Source organism: Bombina bombina, chromosome 6 (assembly GCF_027579735.1).
Source record: "Bombina bombina isolate aBomBom1 chromosome 6, aBomBom1.pri, whole genome shotgun sequence".
Taxonomy (NCBI): domain Eukaryota; kingdom Metazoa; phylum Chordata; class Amphibia; order Anura; family Bombinatoridae; genus Bombina; species Bombina bombina.
This window is the reverse complement of record NC_069504.1, coordinates 328337948-328361046: the sequence shown is the minus strand read 5'-3', so window position 1 is coordinate 328361046 and position 23099 is coordinate 328337948. Positions and strand designations below refer to the sequence as shown.

Here is a 23099-nt window from a genome sequence, read left to right as displayed (position 1 = left end):
CTTTCAGGCCTATTTTACATCTAAAGTGTCTCAACAAGTTCTCAGAGTGCCGTCCTTCAAAATGAAGACTATGCGTTCCATTCTTCCTTTAGTGCAAAAGGGTCAGTTCATGACGACCATAGACCTGAAAGATGCATACCTCCATGTTCCCATTCACAGGGATCATCACAAATTTCTAAGGTTTGCCTTTCTGGACAGACACTTTCAGTTTGTGTCTCTTCCTTTTTGCCTTTCCACAGCTCCCAGAATTTTCTCAAAGGTCCTGGGGGCTCTTTTGGCAGTGATTCGGTCTCAGAGAATTGCATTGGTGCCTTATCTGGATGACATTCTGTTTCAGGCGCCATCTTTTCAACTTGCAAAATCTCACACATAGATCTTGTTGTCTTTTCTTCGCGCTCATGGATGGAAGGTGAATTTTGGAAAGAGTTTCCTTGTTTCGGCCACAAGGGTGGTCTTTCTAGGAACAATTATAGATTCCCTTTCAATGAAGATATTCCTGAAAGATTTTTTCCTCTAGCCTATCTCTACAGACTACTGAACGGCCATCAGTGGCCGAATGTATGGAGGTAATTGGTCTGATGGTGGCTTCCATGGACATAGTACCCTTTGCCCAATTCCATCTGAGTGCTCTGCAGTTATGCATGCTCAGTCAATGGCACAGGGATTATGCAGATCTGTCTCAGAAGATAGTTCTAGATCAGTCGACAAGAGACTCTCTTCCGTGGTGGCTGTCTCAAGAACATCTGTCTCAGGGGACATGCTTTCGGAGACCCTCATGGGTGATTGTGACCATGGACGCCAGCCTGGTGGGCTGGGGAGGAGTCTGGGACTCATTGAAAGCGCAAGGACTTTTGTCTTAGGAAGGAATCTGCTCTCTCCATAATTACAATAAATATACCGAATATCACAAAGAAAAAAATGTGAAATAAATGTGATAACAAAAATCATAAAAGGAAAACCAAATAAAGTTCTGAATCAAGGATATGTCTGTGTCCTCTGGATGAGTTTTTCAGCTTGTTAGCATTCCTCAGTGAGATCTCATAAAAAAGGAAACAGAAAATTGCAACATAGTGTGAATCTGTAATGGCACTTTGAGGAAGTAGTTGTTTTGTAACAAATGACTACTCACATTTGTTGGAGCTTTCCACTAAGCTAAAGGATATGCACACTCCCACTTTATACGGATGGGAAAACAGTACACTAGGCAAAACTTGGATACAAATTTATTTTAAAATATATAAAAGCGTCACATAAGCCTTGATAACACCACAATGTAAGGGTACAAAAGCAGATATGCTGTAACAAATGCTTCAAATCACCAAACTTGCAAAGAGGTAAATGGATCAGCAGGAGTGTGACCGCTGAAACCAAAACCTTTTTAGTAGCAAGACAATAGCGCTAAGCCCCCAGGTGTCCTGGCTAGTGTAGAGACGCAATAAAACTCAATATAGAACAGTTCAGTTCCTTAAGAGTTCCTGCTCTCTCCATAAACATTTTGGAGTTGAGAGTGATCTTCGATGCCTTGATGGCTTGGCTTCAACTGGCCTTTGCCCAATTTATCAGGTTTCAGTCAGACAACATAACCTCAGTGGCTTACATCAACTTCCAGTGGGGAACTCAGAGTTCCTTAGCCATGAAGGAGGTGGCTCAAATTATTCAATGGACGGAAGCTCACCATTGCTGTCTATCTGCCATCCACATTCCGGGAGTGGACAACTGGGAAGCGAATTTCCTAAGCAGACAGACTTTCATCCCGGGTTAACCATCAAATGGGGGGTACCAGAATTGGATCTTATAGCGTCTCGACATAACGCCAAGCTTCCAAAGTACGGTTCAAGGTCAAGGAATCATCAGGCTTTCCTGATAGATGTTCTGGCAGTTCCTTGAAGTTTCAGGTTGGCATACCTATTTCCTCCATTTGCTCTCCTTCCACGAGTCATTGCTCATATTATGCAGGAGAGAGCATCTGTGATTCTAATAGCACCTGCATGGCCTCGCAGGATCTGGTATGCAGACCTAGTGGAAATGTCATCTCTACCCCCGTGGAGACTTCCTCTGAGGAAGGACCGTCTACTTCAGGGTCCTTTTTTTCATCCAAATCTCTGAAACTGACTGCTTGGAGATTGAATGCTTAATTGAGAACATGATTCTGGCTCGTAAGCATGTTACCAGAAAGATTTACCATAAGATATAGCGTAAATATCTTTATTGGTGTGAATCCAAGGGATACTCTTGGAGTAGGGTCAGGATTCCAGGAAGGTCTGGAGAAAGGTTTATCTGTCAGTACTCTGAAGGGACAGATTTCTGCTCTATCTATTTTGCTGCACAAGCGTCTGGCGGACGTGCCAGATGTGCAATCATTTTATATGGCCTTGGTCAGAATTAGATCTTAGATCCTTAAATCCATTGCTCCACCGTGGAGCCTTAACTTTGTTCTTAAAGTTTTGAAACAGGCTCCATTTGAACCAATGCATTCCATAGATATTAAGTTGTTATCTTGAAAGGTTTTGTTTCTTACCGCTATCTCTTCTGCTTGGAGAATTTCTGAACTGTCAGCTTTGCAGTGCGATTCACCTTATCTCATATTTCATGCAGATAAGGCAGTTCTTCGTACAATGTTTGGTTTTCTTCCGAAGGTTGTTTCGGATAGAAATATTAATTAAGAGATTGTTTTTCCTTCTATGTGTCCTAATCCTTCTTCTCATAAGGAATGTCTGTTACACAACCTGGATGTTGTACGTGCTCTTAAATTTTATTTACAGGCGACTAAGGATTTTCGTCAGTTTTCTGCATTGTTTGTTTTTCTGGGAAACGTAAAGGTCAGAAAGCTACTGCTACTTCTCTTTCTCTCTGGTTGAGAAGTATTATTTGTTTGGCATATGAGACTGCTGGACAGCAGCCTTCTGAGAGAATCACAGCTCATTTCACCAGGGATGTTTCTTCTTCTTGGGCTTTCAAAAATGAAGCTTCTGTTGAGCAGATTTGCATGGCTGCAACTTGGTCCTCTTTACATACTTTTTCCAAATTTTATACGTTTGATACTTTTGCCTCGGCTGAGGCTTCTTTTGGAGAAAGGTTCTTCAAGCAGTGGTGCCTTCTGTTTAGGTCTTACTGTCTTATCCCTCCCTTGTCCTCCGTGCCCTTTAGCTTGGGTATTGGTTCCCAACAGTATGCCGTGGACTCACCGTATCTTAGGAAAGAAAACAAAATGTATACTTACCTGATATATTTCTTTCTTTCCGGATATGGTGAGTCCACGGCCCCGCCCTTTATTTTAAAGACAGGTTTTTTTACTAAACCTCAGGCACCTCTAAACCTTGTGTTTCTCCTTTTCTCCATTTTCCTTTGGTCGAATGACTGGGGATTGTGGGAAGGGGAGGGATACTTAACAGCTTTGCTGTGGTGCTCTTTGCCTCCTCCTGCTGGCTAGGAGTGATATTCCGAACAGTAATTGAGGACGCTGTGGACTCTCCAAATCCGGAAATAAATAAATTTATCAGGTAAGCATAAATGTTGTTTTTGTTAATGGAAGTAAATTGGAAAGTGGTTTAAAATTGCTGATCTATCTGAATCATGAAAGTTTAATTTGACCCGAGTGTCCCTTTATCTAACCCAATTTTATAATGATCAAACTCCAGTTCTAGACGTTTCTCTATTTTTTAAATACATGTGTGCTTAGGTAATTATACACACCCACCCACAACAATGCTGCTAAATCTTTAATTTCAACATAGGGTATTCTGCTAAATGAGGCTGAAGAAAGACTGGACTTCCTTATTCAAGCTATACAAAGTAGAAACAATGCCCATCTATTACAGTATCCAGCTGTGGAATTGGAAATGGAAATTGAAGCAAAACTTTATCTCTGTGAGATAGCGCAGCAGAAATATCAGTCTGCTTTAAGGTAAATAAAGGAGTCTTTTTTTACCTCTCATAGTGCATTGAACAAGTTAGTAGATTGAAGTCAGGACAAAATAGTTGTCATATAGATAATAAACAGTGCATTTTTGCATTTATACTGTGTACTATAGTAAGCATTAGATTGCTTTATTTTGCATGGTTTCACCAGTCATTTGTTATATAATATATGTAATATATAACGCAAGCAATACATTTTTATGTGGATGGGAACCTATCTGATGATGTCAGCGAGAAAATAGTTTTAAAATAATATTATTATTATAATTATTTATTTGTATAGCGCCGCAAAATTCCATAGCACTGGGTACAGAGATGGGATATACAATAGGGGTTTGTGATAAGATACAAAAACATAGACTATACAGATATAGTACAGGAGGAAGAGGGTCTACAGGTTGAAGGTGTATAGACATAAGGTTTAGGGTAACTTATCATATGGATTGTAGTTACAGCAGTGAGTCAAGGCACTTTAAGATTCGTTTTGGTTAGGATGAAAAGCAGGGGAGAGATGGTAAACCTCTCTGAATAGGTTGGTTTTCAAAGCGCGTCTTAAAGGGACACTGAACCCAAATTTTTTTCTTTCGTGATTCAGATAAAGCATGCAATTTTAATCAACTTTCTAATTTACTATTATCAATGTTTCTTTTTTCTCTTGCTATCTTTATATGAAAAAGAAGACATTTAAGCTTTTTCTTGGTTCAGCACTCTGGACAGCAGTGTTTGATTGGTGGATGAATTTATCCACCAATCAGCAAGGACAACCTAGGTTGTTCACCAAAAATGGGCCGGCATCTAAACTTACATTCTTGCATTTCAAATAAAGATACCAAGAAAATAAAGAACATTTGATAATAGGAGTAAATTAGAAAGTTGCTTAAAATGTCATGCTCTATCTGAATCACAAAAGAAAAAATGTGGGTACAGTGTCCCTTTAAGCTATACAAGGTTGGAGACAGTCTGATGGAGCTGGGTAGAGAGTTCCAGAGGACAGGAGCAGTGTGTGAGAAGTCTTGTAGGCGAGAGGGACTTAGAGATAATTGAAGTGGAGAGACATATGTTAGAGGTTAATTAGAGAGGTTGTTTAAGGAGTATTTGGATATGGAAGAGGAAATATAGTTGGGAGCGAGGTTGTTAAGTTCTTTAAAGGTTAGGGTTAATACTTTGAATTGTCTACCAAAGTTGTATGGGTAGCCAGTGTAGAGATTGTCAGAGTGAAACAGGTAGATCAGCAACCTAGGTGGATGAGTCTAGCTGAAGCATTCATAATAGATTGGAGGGGGGAGAGGCGGTGTTTGGGAATGAGGGAATTATTATTTTTGTAGTTTCTTGAGTAAGGAAGGGTCAAATTCTGGAGATTTTGCGTAGGTTTGCCTGGCAGGATTTGGTGAGCGCTTGTATATGTAGAGTGAATGTGAGTTTAGAGTCAAGGGTGACCCCAAGACAGCGAACCTGGAATGAGATGTTGAGAATAGAGTCTCCAACTGTCGGAGAAATGTCAGGTGTTGGATGTCTCGAAGAGGGGAGAATTAGAAGCATTTCAGTTTCAGACAGATTGACTTGGAGATGGCGTAAGGACATCCAAGAGGAGATTGCAGAGAGAAAGTTGGTAATCTGGTTGAGTAAAGAGAGAGCGATATCAGGAGAGGAAAGATAGATTTGTGTATCATCAGCATATAAGTGGTACTGGAAGCCAAAGGAGGATATACATTTTCGAAGGGAGGATGTATAGAGTGAAAAATGCAAGGGACCCAAGACAGAGCCTTATGGTACTCCAACTGAGAGAGGCAGAGAATCAGATGAAATGCAGTTAAAGTAAACTGTAAATGAGTGATTTGAAAAATATGAAACAAACCTGGAGAGAGCTGTGTCTCCGATGCCAAATGAATGTAGGATTTGTAAGAGGAGACGATGTTCAACTGTGTTTGCTTTAGCTGATAGAAGATAATTTATTACTTTAGTAAGAGCGGTTTCTGTTGAGTGTTTAGGGCAGAAACCAGATTGTAGTGGATCAAGTAAGGAGTTAGTTGAGAAAAATTAAGATATGCGATTATAGACTAGTTATTCCAATAGTTTGGAGACAAAAGAAATTAAGTAAACTAGACGATTGTTTAAAAGGGGTGGAGAGGTCAAGCAAAGTTTTGTTTTAGGATTGGTATGATTGACGCGTTCTTGAAATGTGACAGTGGAAAGAGACTGGTTAAAGAGATGAGTTAGGGCAGGGTTTAGAGAAGGAGAGGAAGAAGTCGTGAAGGAATTGGGTCAAGTGGGCAGGTTATGAGATGAGCAGAAGATCAGAGTATGAGGACTACTTCCTGTGTTGCTGGGGCAAAGGAGAGTTTTGTTAATAGAAGGGGTGTGTAGGAGGGCTGGGTTTGAGGGGTGTGAGTGAGAGATCTTTTTTCATTCTGTCAATTTTATTTTTGAAGTGATCAGCAGTAATCTGAGCAGTGAGTTTGATATTGGGCAGAGGTGCAGGCGAACGTAGAAGAGAGTTAAGGGTTGAGGACAGAGTTCTGGGGTTGGATGCGTCAGATGACTTGTCTGGCCAGCCTGAGGGCAGAGTTATATCATTTGAGGATAAATTTATAATGCAGGTAATCAGCACAGGTGCATGATTTCCTCCACTGTTGTTCAGTAGTCTGTGAAAATCACTGAAGATACCGGATCTGTTTGGTGTGTCATGGCTGTCGTTGAGTGCGTTGAACAGTGGAGGGTGCAGCTTTGTCGAGTGTTTATTATAATATTATTATTATAATAATTATTATTTAAAGCATAGGAATGTAATTCTACAACTTAACTTTACAACTAGTGTTGGATTTACAGAACATAGCTTAACCAACAAACTCAGGACAAGGTAATAAAATAGCATACAGAGGTTTAAATTAACAGAGAATTAACAGACTGACTGAGGCAGAGAGACACAAATACAGGGTAAAAGGCTGTAGAATTCTGCAACTTAGGTATATGAGTCCAGTTTTACAACTTGTAATGGATTCCAAACTGTCAAAAGTTTCACAGAACATAGCTAAATCCATAAACTCAGGACAATGTCGTGTCACATATCAAATTATTATTTGATAACCATTGGCCTTATGGTCACAATAATTACGATTATATTATTAAAGATATTCCATATGTTGCATTTGCAGCTAAGATTTAGTGAAATTGTATTCCTTTTTAACCTGGTTATCTCACTGTTTATGAGATTAGTTAGTGGCTGACAATAGATCTTTAATAATGATTCTCACAACTAATGTGAGCAGTAATTTCTATAGTTTGTCTATATTTCTGGAGATTTACCTAAAATACTTCACTTTCCTATGTTCTTCATTTAGAAGAAAATGTTCTCTTTATTTTTAAATATGTTTTTTTATATAATTACTTTTTTGAAAATTATATATATATACCTTTATATTTATATAAATAGGGATATAGATAGATAGATAGATAGATAGATATAAAGTCATGTGAAAAAGAAACCACACCATGTTGTCATGATTTAGCCAAAATGGATGAAGACCCTGGTGCAAGAGGAGTATAGTTAAAGGAAAGAAGAGTAGCCTAATACCATAGGTATTGCAAGTGGACATAGAAAACAACACCTCAAAGTAGAGAATGTGCCAACATTTCACTTATATTTTTTTTTATTTATCGTAAGTATAAATAATTTTTGTGTTTTTTTTGGATTACTAATGCATAATATATTGCCATAAATATCTCTGTAACTGAATTTAAACATTTAGGCTGCTTATATCATTAAATTCATTGCTTAATTGTCTGTTACTCCTGCTCCTAGTGTTGCCTTGGCATACTCTGCAATGAGATCGCTTCAGGATGCAGATATATTCACCATGAAACATCAAAACACGAGAAAGAATGTTTCTTCCGCACGTAAACAATTCTCACAAGGATTTGATAAGGTAAATTAGGATCAACGAACCCAAAATATTCTGCACATACATTGATGTTTGTGTTTAAAAAATTTAAAGGCATATTTCAGAATTATAATGAGTCTGCTTATTGGTATAACCTTATTTACTATTTGTAATTTGTTTTCACTTTTGCTTCCTAGTAAGGGTACATTCTGTTTTTGTTGAAAAGCTTATTAAATAACAAAATCTACCGACATTCACTTGGACTTTATTAGTGATTTCTGTGATGCATTTAAAGTGAAATAAAATCCTTTAGTTATGAACCACAAAATGATGGGCTTGAACAAATTCAGTAAGGCAATTGAATTAAATCTTGATGTAATTACCACAATCCCTGTTGATATATTTAGCTATTGGTTTTCACACTGTAAACAATTTTACCTTCAGAAATGTTATCACCAACATATATTTTAAATGTTTGTTTGACTTGCAAATGCTTATGGGAGGTTTGGGAGACATTAACTTTCTCAAAATGTAACATTGATATAAGAGTAACCTTTCATTTCAAATATCTGTCTCTGGTTTTAGAACTAAAAAATTCCAATGAAACATCAAAAGTCAAAATTACCAGACCCAGTAGATACATGAATAAAAACATCCTCCTCTTAATTAACAATTAACCGCAGGGTCATAGACTCTGAATCACAAATCTGTACTGGCAATCAAGCTTCTTCATATCCCTCAAAGCGGACTTAATTATAAGCCCTGCAAAGTCCAGCAGTGAACCTTGATGCCCTTAATCTTCAGAAAGCCTATCTTCAACAGAAAGACATGCAACATTTTATTATAAATTACCAGGCCTGGTTCTTGTTTATAAGTCATCTTTCTCTACAATAAAAGAGGGTTCTATTAAATAATAATAATAATTTTAAAGAAAAAACTAAAATGGTCCTGTGGTATCTTGGAGAGTGTTGTCTTGGCTTTAAAGTGATTGTAAATCCTAGCATTTGTGAAATGCTAGGATTTACAATTGAACAAATAAAGGGGACTTTCATTCTTGAAGTATAAAATACTTCATGCTGAAAGTTCTTTTATTTATTGGAAGTGTTCACCGCACTGAGCTGCTCAGACAGCCCATGGCAGAACGCTATTTTGCTGAGAGTTTTGGCGCCGGCTGGCCCATTTGGCTATTTGTGAAGAGGTTGAAACATCACCTCTCAGCAAAATAGTGTTCTGCCGTGGGCTGCCTGAGCAGCTGAGTGCAGTGAACGCTTCCAACTAATAAAGGAACTTTCAGCCTGAAGTATTTTATACTTTATGAATTAAAGTCCCCTTTATTTTTTCCAATTGTAAATCCTAGCGTTTCACAAACGCTAGGATTTACAATCACTTTAAGTATGCAGTCAGATTTAAGTAAATGGGCTAAATTCATGGACCCTTGTTAGGCTGCCGGGGGCTCTTGTTGTTCACTCATGCTTATGCTCAAAATTCATTGAATGCTTCTGTCACCTAAGTGCCCTAAAAATATGCCACTTGAAGCTCTGATTAGGGTCAGTAGAATTTTCGAGACGTGATATTGTGGAAAGTTTTTTTAGTGAGATATTAGTTTCACAAACAAGTTTTTATTGAATTTAGGCTAATTACTTCATCCTTTCTTCTGACTGGTCTGGAAAATTATGTTAAATTTACACACCTAATTACAAATTTGAGAATTGTGAACTTGAGCGCAAGTTACCAGAGCTGAAAATAAACCATGTTTCCCATTTTGGGTATTTCTGGAGTGCTGCCTTCCCTCATTCTCTTTCCATATATTGCACGTGGATCTAAGAGGGAGATTTATAAGGTATTGCACCCTATTACACACTATAAATCACATCTTTGAAAGGAGTAATTGTTTGAGTGCTGATCTGAACACTTTGTAAAGTTACCAGAAACCTATCCGTGTCACCTTATACAAATGCCATTCAGCAGGTCTTACCCTTACAATACGGGTCTTTGATACTGTTGTACAGTGTGAAATGACTATAGCAATTTACATGTGTGAAATTAACTTTTTCACTTTTAAAAGAATAGCAACACTTGTAATTAATTTAGTCATATATTTGCACATTATTGGTATACAGTGTGTGTTTATGCGATGTGTTATTTATGTTCATTATACTGTAGAATTGTTCATTGTAAAAAATGTGCTTTGGTCTAGAAACAAGGTTAGCAGTATGGGATATTAATAATTCTAATACAAAAAATTGCTACAACTTTTCCCATTATAGAGTGGGCAATCCTGATTGGTACCGTGAGAAATTACAGTTTTGCAAGAATTTACTTGCTCATTATTTTCAATAGAAGCAGTGGCGCGTTATTACAAAACACGTTTTACAGGTAACGAGAAAAGCTGTGGCCATTTTTGTATGAGTGATATTATATCCTGTATTGTTAAAGGACTTGTAAATATTGTAGATTTGCATAATCAAGAAATGCATGATAAAAAGACAAAAGCAATAGCACTTAGGCTCCTATATTCAAATCATCGACAGACCGCCGGGAAACTGCTTTGATGTCCTCGTCGGCCTCGCAGTCCAACGTTCTGTCGAAATATTCAAAGACTAGGGGTGTGTCTTAGCAATGATGACGAGCGGCGATGTCTCACCCATAGAAGTCAATAGGAGCGTGACGTCACCACCGACATCGCCACTCGTCAGCATTTTACTAAGATGGGGGGCCCTATTTAAGTGTGCCTACATGGCACAGACAGTGCGCTCACTGAAACTAAAATTAGTTTCCGTGTAGGCACACTTTAAATATTTTTTTCCATTAGTAATATAGGCAGTATGATTCATTTATTCACCCAGTTACCCCGGGAGTCTTCTCTGTTTCCCTTATCTTATCCCAAAACATTTGCCATTAGTTTATACTAGTAATGGTTTATACTAGTGATGGTTTCTGAGATTTGTGGTATTTGCAGTAACACTAATGTATTTCTTTGATATTTTAATCCATCATACAAGTATTATAGTAAATTAGCATGACAATAGCCATAGTCCACCTTTAGACATCTATTTTGTGTATAGAGTAACATGATTTTTATGAACCAATTGTTAAGCAGTTTGCAGTATAAAGATTTAGCCGTTTTTTAATGTGACCTAATAAAGAATGAACTTTCTTTCCTATGGCATGGAGAGTCCACAACCTCATTCCAATTACTAGTGGGATATTCAACTCCTGGCCAGCAGGAGGATGCAAAGAGCACCCCAACAAAGCTGTTTAGTGTAACTTCCCTTACCCATAATCTCCAGTCATTCTCTTTGCCTCTGTCAATGGAGGTTGTGCGAAGATGGTGAAGATATTTAATCCTTTTATGGGTAGTTTTCCATGCAAGCAAGGATTGGGGTCTAGCTGTGTCCATGTCAATCTCTTTAGTAAGAGTAGTGGTGGCTCTTAGTAGTTAAAAGGCAGCAAGGTAGTCTTTGCTTTACTTTTAACACTTTACTACCCCATTGTAGAAAGCCAGAGTTGGTTACTCTGTTCTTTTCTTTCCTACAGGTCCATGGCAGGGAGTGGAGTACCTGTCACACCTTCATAGCAGTTATCTGTCCTTCAGCTGGATCTAAGGTAAGTGCCTTTGCCTTGTAGGTACTGAAGGACAGCAGCACTTAAGAGGTTAATCCTCATGTGGATCCTTTTGGGGATATAGTAATCATTTTTAGTTAAGGATTCATATTGTGGACAGATCTTTTTGGGCATTTTATGTGTTCTTAACGAATAATAATAGAAGGATTTTTATTCACAGTATGAGATGTAAGGGAGTTCACTTGGCTAAGGGATTTTCTTTCATGTAATTAGCAAGAGTCCATGAGCTAATGACGTATGGGATATACATTCCTACCAGGAGGGGCAAAGTTTCCCAAACCTCAAAATGCCTATAAATACACCCCTCACCACACCCACAATTCAGTTTTACAAACTTTGCCTCCCGTGGAGGTGGTGAAGTAAGTTTGTGCTAGATTCTTCGTTGATATGCGCTTCGCAGCAGGCTAGAGCCCGGTTTTCCTCTCAGAGTGCAGTGAATGTCAGAGGGATGTGAAGAGAGTATTGCCTATTTGAATACCATGGTCTCCTTCTACGGGATCTATTTCATAGGTTCTCTGTTATCGGTCGTAGAGATTTCTTCTCCTACCTCCCTTTTCAGATCGACAATATACTCTTATATACCATTACCTCTACTGATTCTCGTTTCAGTACTGGTTTGGCTATCTACTATATGTAGATGAGTGTCCTGGGGTAAGTAAATCTTATTTTTTGTGACACTCTAAGCTATGGTTGGGCACTTTATATGTAAAGTTCTAAATATATGTCTTTAAACTTATATTTGCCATGATTCAGGATAATCAGTATTCCTTTATAATTCAGACTGTCAGTTTCATTATTTGGGATAATGCATTTTAATTCAATTTATTTTTCATTACCTTGAAAATTTTCAATTGACCATTTTCCCTGCGTGCTGTTAGGCTCGCGGGGGCAGAAAATGTTTCTTTTTATTGCGTCATTCTTGGCGCAGACTTTTTTGGCGCAAAATTTTTTGTCATTTCCGGCGCCGTAGTTGACGCCGGAAGTTGTATTCTCTAACGTCATTTTTGATGCATGTGTATTCAGACATTTTATCTCGCCAAAAAATGTGGGCGTCGGTTTCGGCATCAGAGGATGTGGCGCCATACTTGGCGCCAAAAAATATGGGCGTTGTATTTAGCGCCAATAATGTGGGCGTCATATTTGGCGCCAAAAAATGTGGGCGTATTTTTGTTCCATTTTTTCCTCACATTATTTAAATCTCACTTTTTTATTGCTTCTGGTTTTTAGAAGCTTATTATTTTGCATTCTTTTCCCATTCCTGAAACTGTCATTTAAGGAATTTGATAATTTTGCTTTAAATATTGTTTTTTTCTATTACATATTGCAAGATTTCACTGTTCCTGTTTCAAAAACGTTCTAAGGGATTCCTGTTGACTGAGTTCAGTCCTACCAAAGCTAAGTTCATTTATTTTAAAATATTATGAATGTTTTTCTTTAGCTATGGTTTGTAATAAGTTATCATGATAAACTTTTACATGCAGAATCAGTATTTATGCTTTATATATTTGCTATTCTTTTTACATCTTATGTACACGAATTACTTAGAAGATTTATAAGAATTTTTTTCTGATTCTATTTTAAAGGCTTTGTCTGACATCGTGCCTTCTAATAAAATTTTTAGGTCTTTTTCAAACTTATTTTTTAATTATTGAAGTTTCAAATGACCAACAACATAATGATTTATCCTTCTCTGATGATGTTTTTTCTCATTCAGAATTTTCTTCATCAGATATTGACACTAACAAATCCACTTTTTTTATTTTTTTATTAAAGTACATTTGTTCTTTGTTGAAAAGGTGTTGATTATTTTGGATATTAAGGTAATTAGTTCTTTCAAGACTAACTAACATTTTATTTCTGCTTATTTATTCTTCTGTATTTTCAGAAGTTTTTTCCAGTTCCTCATACTAGGGAATCGAATAGGCTGAGAATTTTCTTTTATTCCTTCTTTAAAGGTTTTAAACTATATTCTTTGACGGCAGTTCATTTCCATTTTGAAAGTTCTCCAATTTAATGGGGCTATCTCTACTCCTGCTAATTATGCTATTGTTTCTATAGCAAAAAAGTATTTATTTTTCCTTTAGATGGTTGTATCTTATTTAAGGAAAATTATTTATTTTCAGGTACTTTTCTTGGACCTGTGATTTATTTGAATGATGTTGCAATTGCTTCATTTTTTCTGTTTACTTTAAAATCAAGTATCAGATTATAATTTATTTTTAGCATTGCTAAGGACAAAATCTACTACACTAGGTGCTGTTGCGTTTGTCTTGTTGTTTTGCATTTGTTGATTATGCAAGTCCAGTGTGTTGACTGGTCCTTTAACTGGGTTATCATGCTAATATTTTTCATTTGAATCTTCATTTTATTGAATATTTTTGCAAATGATGTTTATTCTATGTCTTTAGCTGTTTTAGCTAGAAGAATTTTGTGATTTCTAAAAAATCCATATTTCTTTTTTTCTAAGATAATCAATTATTTGGTTTATATTTGGATTCAATTCTTAACTGTTACTCTGGGCTTCAAGATTGAGTTCCAAGACTAAACTTTAAGCTTGTATTAGTTTGATTGTTCTTATTAAGGAACAAATTCCCAAGTAACATGTTTTTAATTGGAAATCTTTTTCAAAATCAGCTCCCTAAATTTGCAATGTATGTGCCGTATTCCAGCTTTGTTGGTAAGGGGCAGATTAAGATTTTTTTGAAATTTTTTGTTTTGCAAATTTCTTTGATTTTGGATACAGAATAAAGTTCAGAGTAAAACCGTCTGTGAGAAGTCTTTTTTCTCTTTGATATTCCAGCTATTCCAGTAAGGCTAACACTTTCAGTGTGTTTCGGTCCTATATATTTTGGGATAATGTTGAAGTGCGGCTGATCACCCGTTGGGGCTCAAGTGCTGCTCAGACCTGGAATCTTCAGGGGTATTTCTTCCAGTTCTATTTTTAGGAACTGGGTTTTGGGGTTTTATTCAAACCTATTCATTGTTCCAAAGATAGAAAATCTTTTTGTTATATAAATGTATCATCTTTTAGATTGGTATTTATATGGTCTATTCTGCCTTTGTTGGTCAGTGATGGCATTATTTGTTTTCATTAGATACAATAAATGCATATCTTCATTTTCTGTTTTCATTCAGATTATTTTCTGAGGCTGTGGAATCTCATATGATTCAACTTTGTTCTTTCAGGACATAGTTAGAGGATCTTTTTTTCAAAAGCTCTTGATTCCTCACACAAGGGTCACCTTTTTTAGGTTTCCAGATAGTTTGTGTCACTGTCTTTGTCTCTATCAGACAAGGGACAATTTTATTGGGTTCCGTCTGTCGGTACCTTTAGTCTCTATTATTTCCTTCAATTGCTATATATGCATAGAAGTTTTAGGTCTTATGGCCACAGCATTGGATTCAATTCGCTCATTTTCAATAGAAATAACCTTTTCCAGTTTTTTATGCTGAATTATGGTGCAGGGATTCTAGGATTTCACATTTTAAATCTTCGAATCCTAATATTTATCTATCTTGATTTGGTGGTTAAGATCACCATCATTTAGTTCTACAGGTCTCTTCGTTTCTTTCAACCTGGGCCATGATCTTTACAGATGTGAGTCTTTTTGGTTGGGAGGCTGTCTGAGGATCTCTGTCAGCACAAGGGGTTTGGAAATCTCAGGAGGCGAGATTACCATTTGATATTTTAGAACTCTGTGCATTCTCAGAGTTTTTCAGTTAGTTTCTTTTTGAAGAAGAGACGTTTTTTGTTTTAAAGACAATATCACTACTATGGTGTATGTCAATCATCAGGGTGGGACTATCAGTCCTTAGGCTGTGACAGAAGTGTCTCGGATATTAGCTTGGGCTACATCCAGCTCCTATCTAAATTCTGTGTTTTTTTTTCCCAGGTATAGATATTTGGGAAGCGGATTATCTCTGTTAATCAAGCTTTACATCCGGGAGAATGGTCTCTCATACCCAGATATGTTTTTCAATTTTTCAGATGTGAGCATTTCTAGAAATAGATCTGTTGGCATCTCATCTGAATAAAGAACTTCCCAGGGGCCTATTCAGGTCCGGGGATCCTCAGGCGGAAGTAGTGTATGCATTGACATTTCTTTGGAATTATCTTTTTGCCTATTTCTTTCCGCCTCTAGTTCTTCTTCCAAAGTGATTTCCAAAATTCTTATGGAGTATTTGTTTGTTCTGCTGGTGGCTCCAGCATGGCCTCTCAGGTTTTGGTATGCGGATCTCATTCGTATGGCCAGTTGCCAACCTTGGACCAGACCTTCTTTCTCAAGGCCCATTTTTTCAATCAGGATCTCAAATCATTAATTTTGAAGGGATGGAGATTGAACGATTGATTTTTAGTCATAGAGGTTTCTCTGACTCATTGATTAATACTATGTTTCAGGCTCGTAAATCTGTCTCTAGAAAGATTTATTATTCAGTCTCGAAGACCTATTTTTCTTGGCATTCTTTTAAAATTCATAGAATTTTATAATTTTTTCAGGTTGGTTTGGATAAGGTTTTGTCTTCAGTTCTTTGATAGGACAAATCTCTACTCTTTCTGTTCTTTTTTCACAGAAAGATTGCTAATCATCCTGATATTCATTGTTTTGTACAGGCTTTGGTCCGTATCAAGCCTGTCATTAATTCAATCTCTCCTATTTGGAGTTTCAATTTGGTGCTGAGGGCTTTACAGGCTCTTCCGTTTGAAACTATGCATTTTCTGTACATTAAATTACTTTCTTGGAAAAGTATTGTTCCTTTGGTTATTTCTTCTGCTAGAAGAGTTTTTGAGTTATCTGCTCTTTTTTGTGAATATCCTTTTCTGATTTTTTCATCAGGATAAGGCAGTGTTACTTCCTGATATTCATCATTTTTGGTTTTGATTCGTATCAAACCTGTCATTAAGCCAATTTCTCCTCCTTGGAGTCTTAATTTGGTTCTGAAGGCTTTTCAGGCTCTTCTATTTGAGCATATGTTCACTCTGGACATTAATTACTTTCATGGAAAGTATTGTTCTTTTTGGACATCTCTTCAGCTAGAACAGTTTTTGAAACAAAAAAAGAAAGGGCGCCTCCTAGTGTAGCCAGTATATATAAGGATAAATAGAATGAGATATAGATTTTGTACTCACATGTAGTGAAGGCAAAGATAATGCCTAGATAAGCAGTCTGGAAACTTATCAGTGTCCCAGTTGACTGTGCATTAGAATGCTAGGGCAGCTCCTCTTAGTAGATTTCCAAAATCATCTGAAAAGTAAGAAGATATACAGAGGGCGACTCCTAGTGTGGAATTAGTAAGCAGAGTGTGAACCCACCAGCTTTACCCTTCAGAGATATACTCACAAAGTATAGAGCACACTGTAGTGCTAATGAAGCAAGCTGGGTATATTAAAAGTGGCCCAGCGCACATACCACTCCGGTGAAAGATGGTCCAATGTATTCAGAAGGTTCAGATAAAAAATTCAGGAGACTCCAGATATATATAAAAAACACTTTATATAAAAATATAACAGTGTACAATAAAAATCAGTAGAATTCGCTACGCGTTTCTCAGAGCTACCACTCTGTTTCCTCAGGCAAGTTATACTGATCTAAAACTGAAGTCTCCTATTTATACATCCTCAAATAAATTAAAACATTGGTCACACCCAATTTACCAATTACTTATGCAAATGTTGCTATGGTGACCTTCACAATACAAACTGACTTTTCTTGATACCAGTATGTGAATATATAACTCATTGTATGCATAGATCTACTTTAACATATACAGCTAGTATCAAAACAAGTATATAGCAGATATTACAATATATCTCATAAACATTTCGGAAGAAAACATATATAGTATGCACAATAGTGTTTCAGCAAAAAAACAAATACAGCACTCATATAGTTGGTTCATTAAATTTTCAGCAATCTCTCTTTATGAAAGTGAATGCACTATTTATTTCTATTTTATATGGTTAATAACTTCTTTATTTCCTGAGGATTTCTTTCCTCCCCTTTGTTCATAGTAGAAAGTCTAATTTATTTATTAATTAAAAGCATTAGCTAGTTTGTTTATATCATATATAAAGCTGTCAGCTTGTGGGTGTGTGTCATTAGCCTATCTCACACTTCCATATGTGTGGGTAATGGCTAGTGGGCGTGTATCATTTATCGCCGGTCTTTAAATACAATTCCTCAACTTTCTTCCTAATATATTCTTACCCCTTTTGACATGATCTCCTACAATAAACTGTTTAAATGTTATCTGAATTGTTGTATTGTGCATATCATAAGCTGATTTTATGAAGGGCTATGTCTATTTGTTTAAAGCTCCCTCTCTGATTTCACAATGTCCAATGTGTAGGTGATAATCCGTGGGCGTGTAGCATAAACCAATCACGCGTCACTATGTGTGTGAATCCCAGCTTATAGGCGTGTGTTTTCTATCGTTAAAAAAATAAATAAATAAATCAAATATTGTCTATTTATTTTTTTGGGATATGAACTGCTTTGCTATTATGATATATTTATATATAACCCTATGGCTATGTTCGAGATAGCATCAGCCAATTTGTGTAGCCCTTTGGTATTACTGCTCTGTGAAAGCATATCCTATCCTCACAGTATTCGTCAATTTTTACTGAATCATAACATTCAAAATAATGCCAGTCTCGTAATCATTGCGCTTCAATCGAATAGATGCATATACTCATATATTTTTATATATTGGTAACCTGTATAATGTATATAAATAAAACTATATATATATAAAAAAAATATGAATTATAGTCTTCCATTTTTTGTGTGTGCTTTCTGTGCCCTAGTGAATAAATTAATAAATTGTTCTATATGAAAAGACATGTGAAAAAACATATAGAGGAAAATTATGGTTACTATATGCTATAAATAGTGATAATTAGTGAATTCTATGTGTGACTAGTGTTAAGTACTCTAACTATATCTTATTTTATGTAAATAAATATATATAAATAGATGTGCTATTATAAAAACCTATGTGACTAGAGTAATAATATATAAATAATATAACTATAATAATATTATGTGTATGACCATGAATATATCAATTCCTATGTGACTCATATGATTAAATGTGTATAGTGTGACAATGTTAAGTGTTTATAATTAATATAATAAATACTCTATGTGTATGAATATAGACAAATTGTATGTTTATAGTATTCTAAATATACATATCTCCATTAATGTGATTAAATGTGTTTTATAGTGATATGATGCTTGAATGATTGTAAGATGGATAGTAAATACTGAATATATTTTCAAGATGAAACATTACTGGTATATTAAGATATTTACTGGGTGGTGACCTCAGGTGATCTATACTTACATTCCTTCTAAATAATATATATCAATATCAATGAGGATATGATCCATTATATACACATTAATATTAAGTGCACTACTAATGTGAGAGAACAGATATGAAGCTTGTATAACAGAACCCTTAAATTAAAAGATAGAATGAACTGAATGTTTGTACTGGATTGATCTAAAAGGCTGCTGTATCAATTACTTCATTGAGGCCTTCTGGATGTAAAGATGAAAATCTATAGATCCAGAAGGTCTCCCTTTGACGAAGTTTAATCATTCTATTTTGGGAATTACTAGCAGTCACTACCTCGAGTGGGGTTATCTTCATAAGGCATTTGTTAGTGCCATGTGATGCTGTATGATGTCTAGAAGTACTGTATTTATCTAATCCTTTCACAATGCATCTGAGATGTTCAGACCATCTCTGTCTTATCATCCTGCAGGTGCGGCCTATATAATGTAGGCCACAGATGCAGGTGATACAATAGACCACATAAGTAGAACTGCATGTTATTTTTTGTGTTAATGTAAAAGTTTCCCCTGTGTTATTTACTTTGATACTCTTTTGTCCATTGATGGTATATTTACACATACTGCATCTATTTTTGTGACATCTGAAAAAGCCTATTTTTGCACCTTGAGTGCTATCTTGTATGTTTCCTCTATTGAATGGTGCATTTGTTTCCCTTTTGCACATCACTATCTTACTAGGTGCAAGTTTTTCCTTTATTGTTGGGGCTCTCCTAAAAGTGCATATTGGTTTCTCCCCTAAAATGGATCGCAGAACAGGGTCTTTCTTTAATAGTGTCCAATGTTTAGATAAGATCTTTCTAATCTCCCTATGGTTGTCGTTATATCTCGTAATGAATGTTGATTCATATCCTGAATCAAATGTAGATTCTTTCTTCTTTTTACTAGTGAATAATTCATGCCTATTTTGGGCACGTGCCCTATGGTAACTATGTTCAATGAGAGATGCAGGGTAATGTTTTTCTTTAAAACGATCTATGAGGGTCTGGCTTTGGATATCAAATGTATTGATATCTGTACAATTTCTTCGAATTCTTCGAAACTGACTGTATGGTATGTTTATTTTCCAACTGGAGTAATGGTTACTGTGATAGTCTAGTAAATTGTTGCTATCGACTGTTTTGAAAAAAGTGCATGATTCCACCTTATCATCTATGCCCCACATTAGGGAAACATCCAAAAAATCAATTTTATCTATTTGTACGTTCCATGTGAACTTAATCCCCATATTATTCATATTTAATTCATTCTGAAAGGCTGTCAGAGAATCCAATGGACCCTTCCATAAAAAAAGCAGATCATCTATATAACGGCCATAGAAGACCAGATTTTGCTCCCAGTTAGAATCATAGATGTAAATTGATTCAAAATAACCCATGAATAGGTTTGCGAAACTGGGAGCAAATCTGGTCCCCATGGCCGTCCCTTTAATTTGTATATAAAAGTTATCTAAAAACTGAAAATAATTATGGGTCAAAATAAAATTGATGAGTTCTAATATGTAATTTTTTTGAAGGTCCGACATATATATGTCTTCACTTAGAAAATAATCTATTGATTTTAACCCTATGTTATGTGCAATATTTGAATAAAGCGAAGTGACATCACAAGAGACCCAATACAAATTTTCTTCTTTTTTGATGTTAGAAAGTTTGATTAATAGATCAGTAGTGTCTCTAATGTAGGACCTCAGTTGTGATACATATTTTTGAAGATAAAAATCAATATAAGAAGATAGATTGTCAGTGATACTATTCATTCCTGCAATGATAGGCCTACCGGGTGGGTTATTTAGTTGTTTATGTATTTTGGGTAGGTGATAATAATAAGGTATGTTCGGACTTTTGGGAATCAAATATGTTTTTTCTTTTTTATTCAAAATGCCATTTGTATGTCCAAAATTAATCAATGTTATTAACTCTTTTGAAAAGTTGTCTGTGGGATCTTTTTCTAATTTATTATAATATTCTTTGTCAAGAACTATTCTGTATGCTTCATTGATATAATCCAGGTAGTTTTGGATCACTATCCCCCCGCCTTTGTCCGCCTGGCGGATGACTATGTTCTTATCTCTAGTAAGTTCCAAAAGGGCTTTCTTTTCATTGGGCCAAATATTACTATGATTGCTGTTGCGGATGGGAAGTTTTTCCAAATCTTCTAACACTAGACTTTGAAAAATATCAAGATATGCTGTATCCTCTCCTTTTGGATTGAATGAAGATGGTGGTGCAAAATTTGTGTGAATCACTCCCTCAAAAAGTTGTTCTGATAGATCTTCAGGATCAACATATATTACTGTAGTATTCCTACATGTTGGCATGTTATCTGTGAGAATGGGGATACCTATATTTCTATTTGTTTGAAGTGATTTTTTTGCAAAATATCGTTGTAATGATAACTTTCTCGTGAATTTATTTAAATCCACATATATTTCAAACATCCTATGTGGATTTGAGGGGCAAAAACTTAAACCCTTACCCAAAATTCTTATTTGGTCATTAGTGAGAATTTTGTTGGATAGATTGAAAATACCTTTACTTAATTGCTGTAACTTTTCTTCCTGGGAGGCAATTCCCCTTCCCCTCCGTCCCCGTTTGTGTGTGTTCTTTTGGTTTTTCCTGGTTGTTGATAAGGTGTATTTTGCCCTTCCCTTCTCCATAGAGGTGCTAGGGGAATACGTTCCTCTAAAAAAGGAGGGGGATTCTGTGGTAATGGTGAATTGTGTGTCTGTAAATTATCCCTATTGTTAATGTGTTGATCTTCATATGTCCTATTATTGTTATTGGCGTTTACTCCATGGGTCCTTGGTGTTTCTGCTACATAATCCCTAGCTTGGTGTGTTCTATTATGATGTTGATTATCTCTATAATCCGATGAATGATTATCTCTATATTGATTATAAGTGGGTTTATATGTAGAATAGTGATGTGGCTGCTCTCTATAATGAGAGCTAGTGTTCTGTCTATTTTTATCTTGTTGGTCTCTTTGGTCTCTTTGATTGAAGTGTTGTCTATCATATTGTGTGTAATTTTGATCATTAAGTGGTGTGAACCTATTTGAAATGGGTATCTGATAAGGTTGTTGTTCTCTATGTTCTCTAAAATCTGTGTATGCCGTGTTAGTTTTATTATTTTTTTGTTGTTGAGACTGGGTATTAGAATAATGTCTATTTCCCATGTATTGGGGTCTATTAGAATAGTTTTGGTTTCTAAATCTATTTCTATTGTGATGTGTCACTTTAGTCCAAGTAGATTCATCTGGTTCTTTGTTCTCCTTCTTATTATAGGTATAAACTGTTCCCTTTGTATAATCCTCATCATCCCTTTCTTTTTTCTTATTTTTTTTAAAAATAATTTCATCTTGATATTCATCAGTAGCTTTGATAGTTCTCTCATTGAGTGCTGAATACTCAGAATGATCTTTAAATTGTTCAATTTGGTAAATTGGGTGTGACCAATGTTTTAATTTATTTGAGGATGTATAAATAGGAGACTTCAGTTTTAGATCAGTATAACTTGCCTGAGGAAACAGAGTGGTAGCTCTGAGAAACGCGTAGCGAATTCTACTGATTTTTATTGTACACTGTTATATTTTTATATAAAGTGTTTTTTATATATATCTGGAGTCTCCTGAATTTTTTATCTGAACCTTCTGAATACATTGGACCATCTTTCACCGGAGTGGTATGTGCGCTGGGCCACTTTTAATATACCCAGCTTGCTTCATTAGCACTACAGTGTGCTCTATACTTTGTGAGTATATCTCTGAAGGGTAAAGCTGGTGGGTTCACACTCTGCTTACTAATTCCACACTAGGAGTCGCCCTCTGTATATCTTCTTACTTTTCAGATGATTTTGGAAATCTACTAAGAGGAGCTGCCCTAGCATTCTAATGCACAGTCAACTGGGACACTGATAAGTTTCCAGACTGCTTATCTAGGCATTATCTTTGCCTTCACTACATGTGAGTACAAAATCTATATCTCATTCTATTTATCCTTATATATACTGGCTACACTAGGAGGCGCCCTTTCTTTTTTTGTTTCATTTGTCTAGTGAATTCTGGTAGAGGATTTCATTTGAAAGGAGCTGCTCAACAACTTTGCAATAAATCATTGGATCATCAACACACAAACGGATTTACTATCATCTTTGGACTTTCTTTTGGACTTTCTTTTGTTCTTTGTCTTGGCTAATGCTGCATTTATAATACAAGCCACAGGTATCATATATTTATTTTAGCTGTATTCATGCATTGGCATTGAATATTGGTTTATTTATCTAGAGGTCACTGCTGATCTATATTTATATCTGTT

At 35.9% G+C, this 23099-nt stretch overlaps 1 protein-coding gene across 1 annotated transcript in view; it reads left to right on the top strand.

Moving 5' to 3' along the window:
- Window positions 1–23099, top strand: part of CFAP54 (cilia and flagella associated protein 54) — a 901430-nt gene that overhangs the window by 682059 nt on the left and 196272 nt on the right. Inside the window, exons 56-59 of the mRNA XM_053719246.1 lie at window positions 3735–3904; window positions 7718–7819; window positions 9483–9523; window positions 15563–15575. Of these exons, the coding sequence (XP_053575221.1) occupies window positions 3735–3904; window positions 7718–7819; window positions 9483–9523; window positions 15563–15575 (326 nt within the window). The remainder of the gene's footprint in view (window positions 1–3734; window positions 3905–7717; window positions 7820–9482; window positions 9524–15562; window positions 15576–23099) is intronic.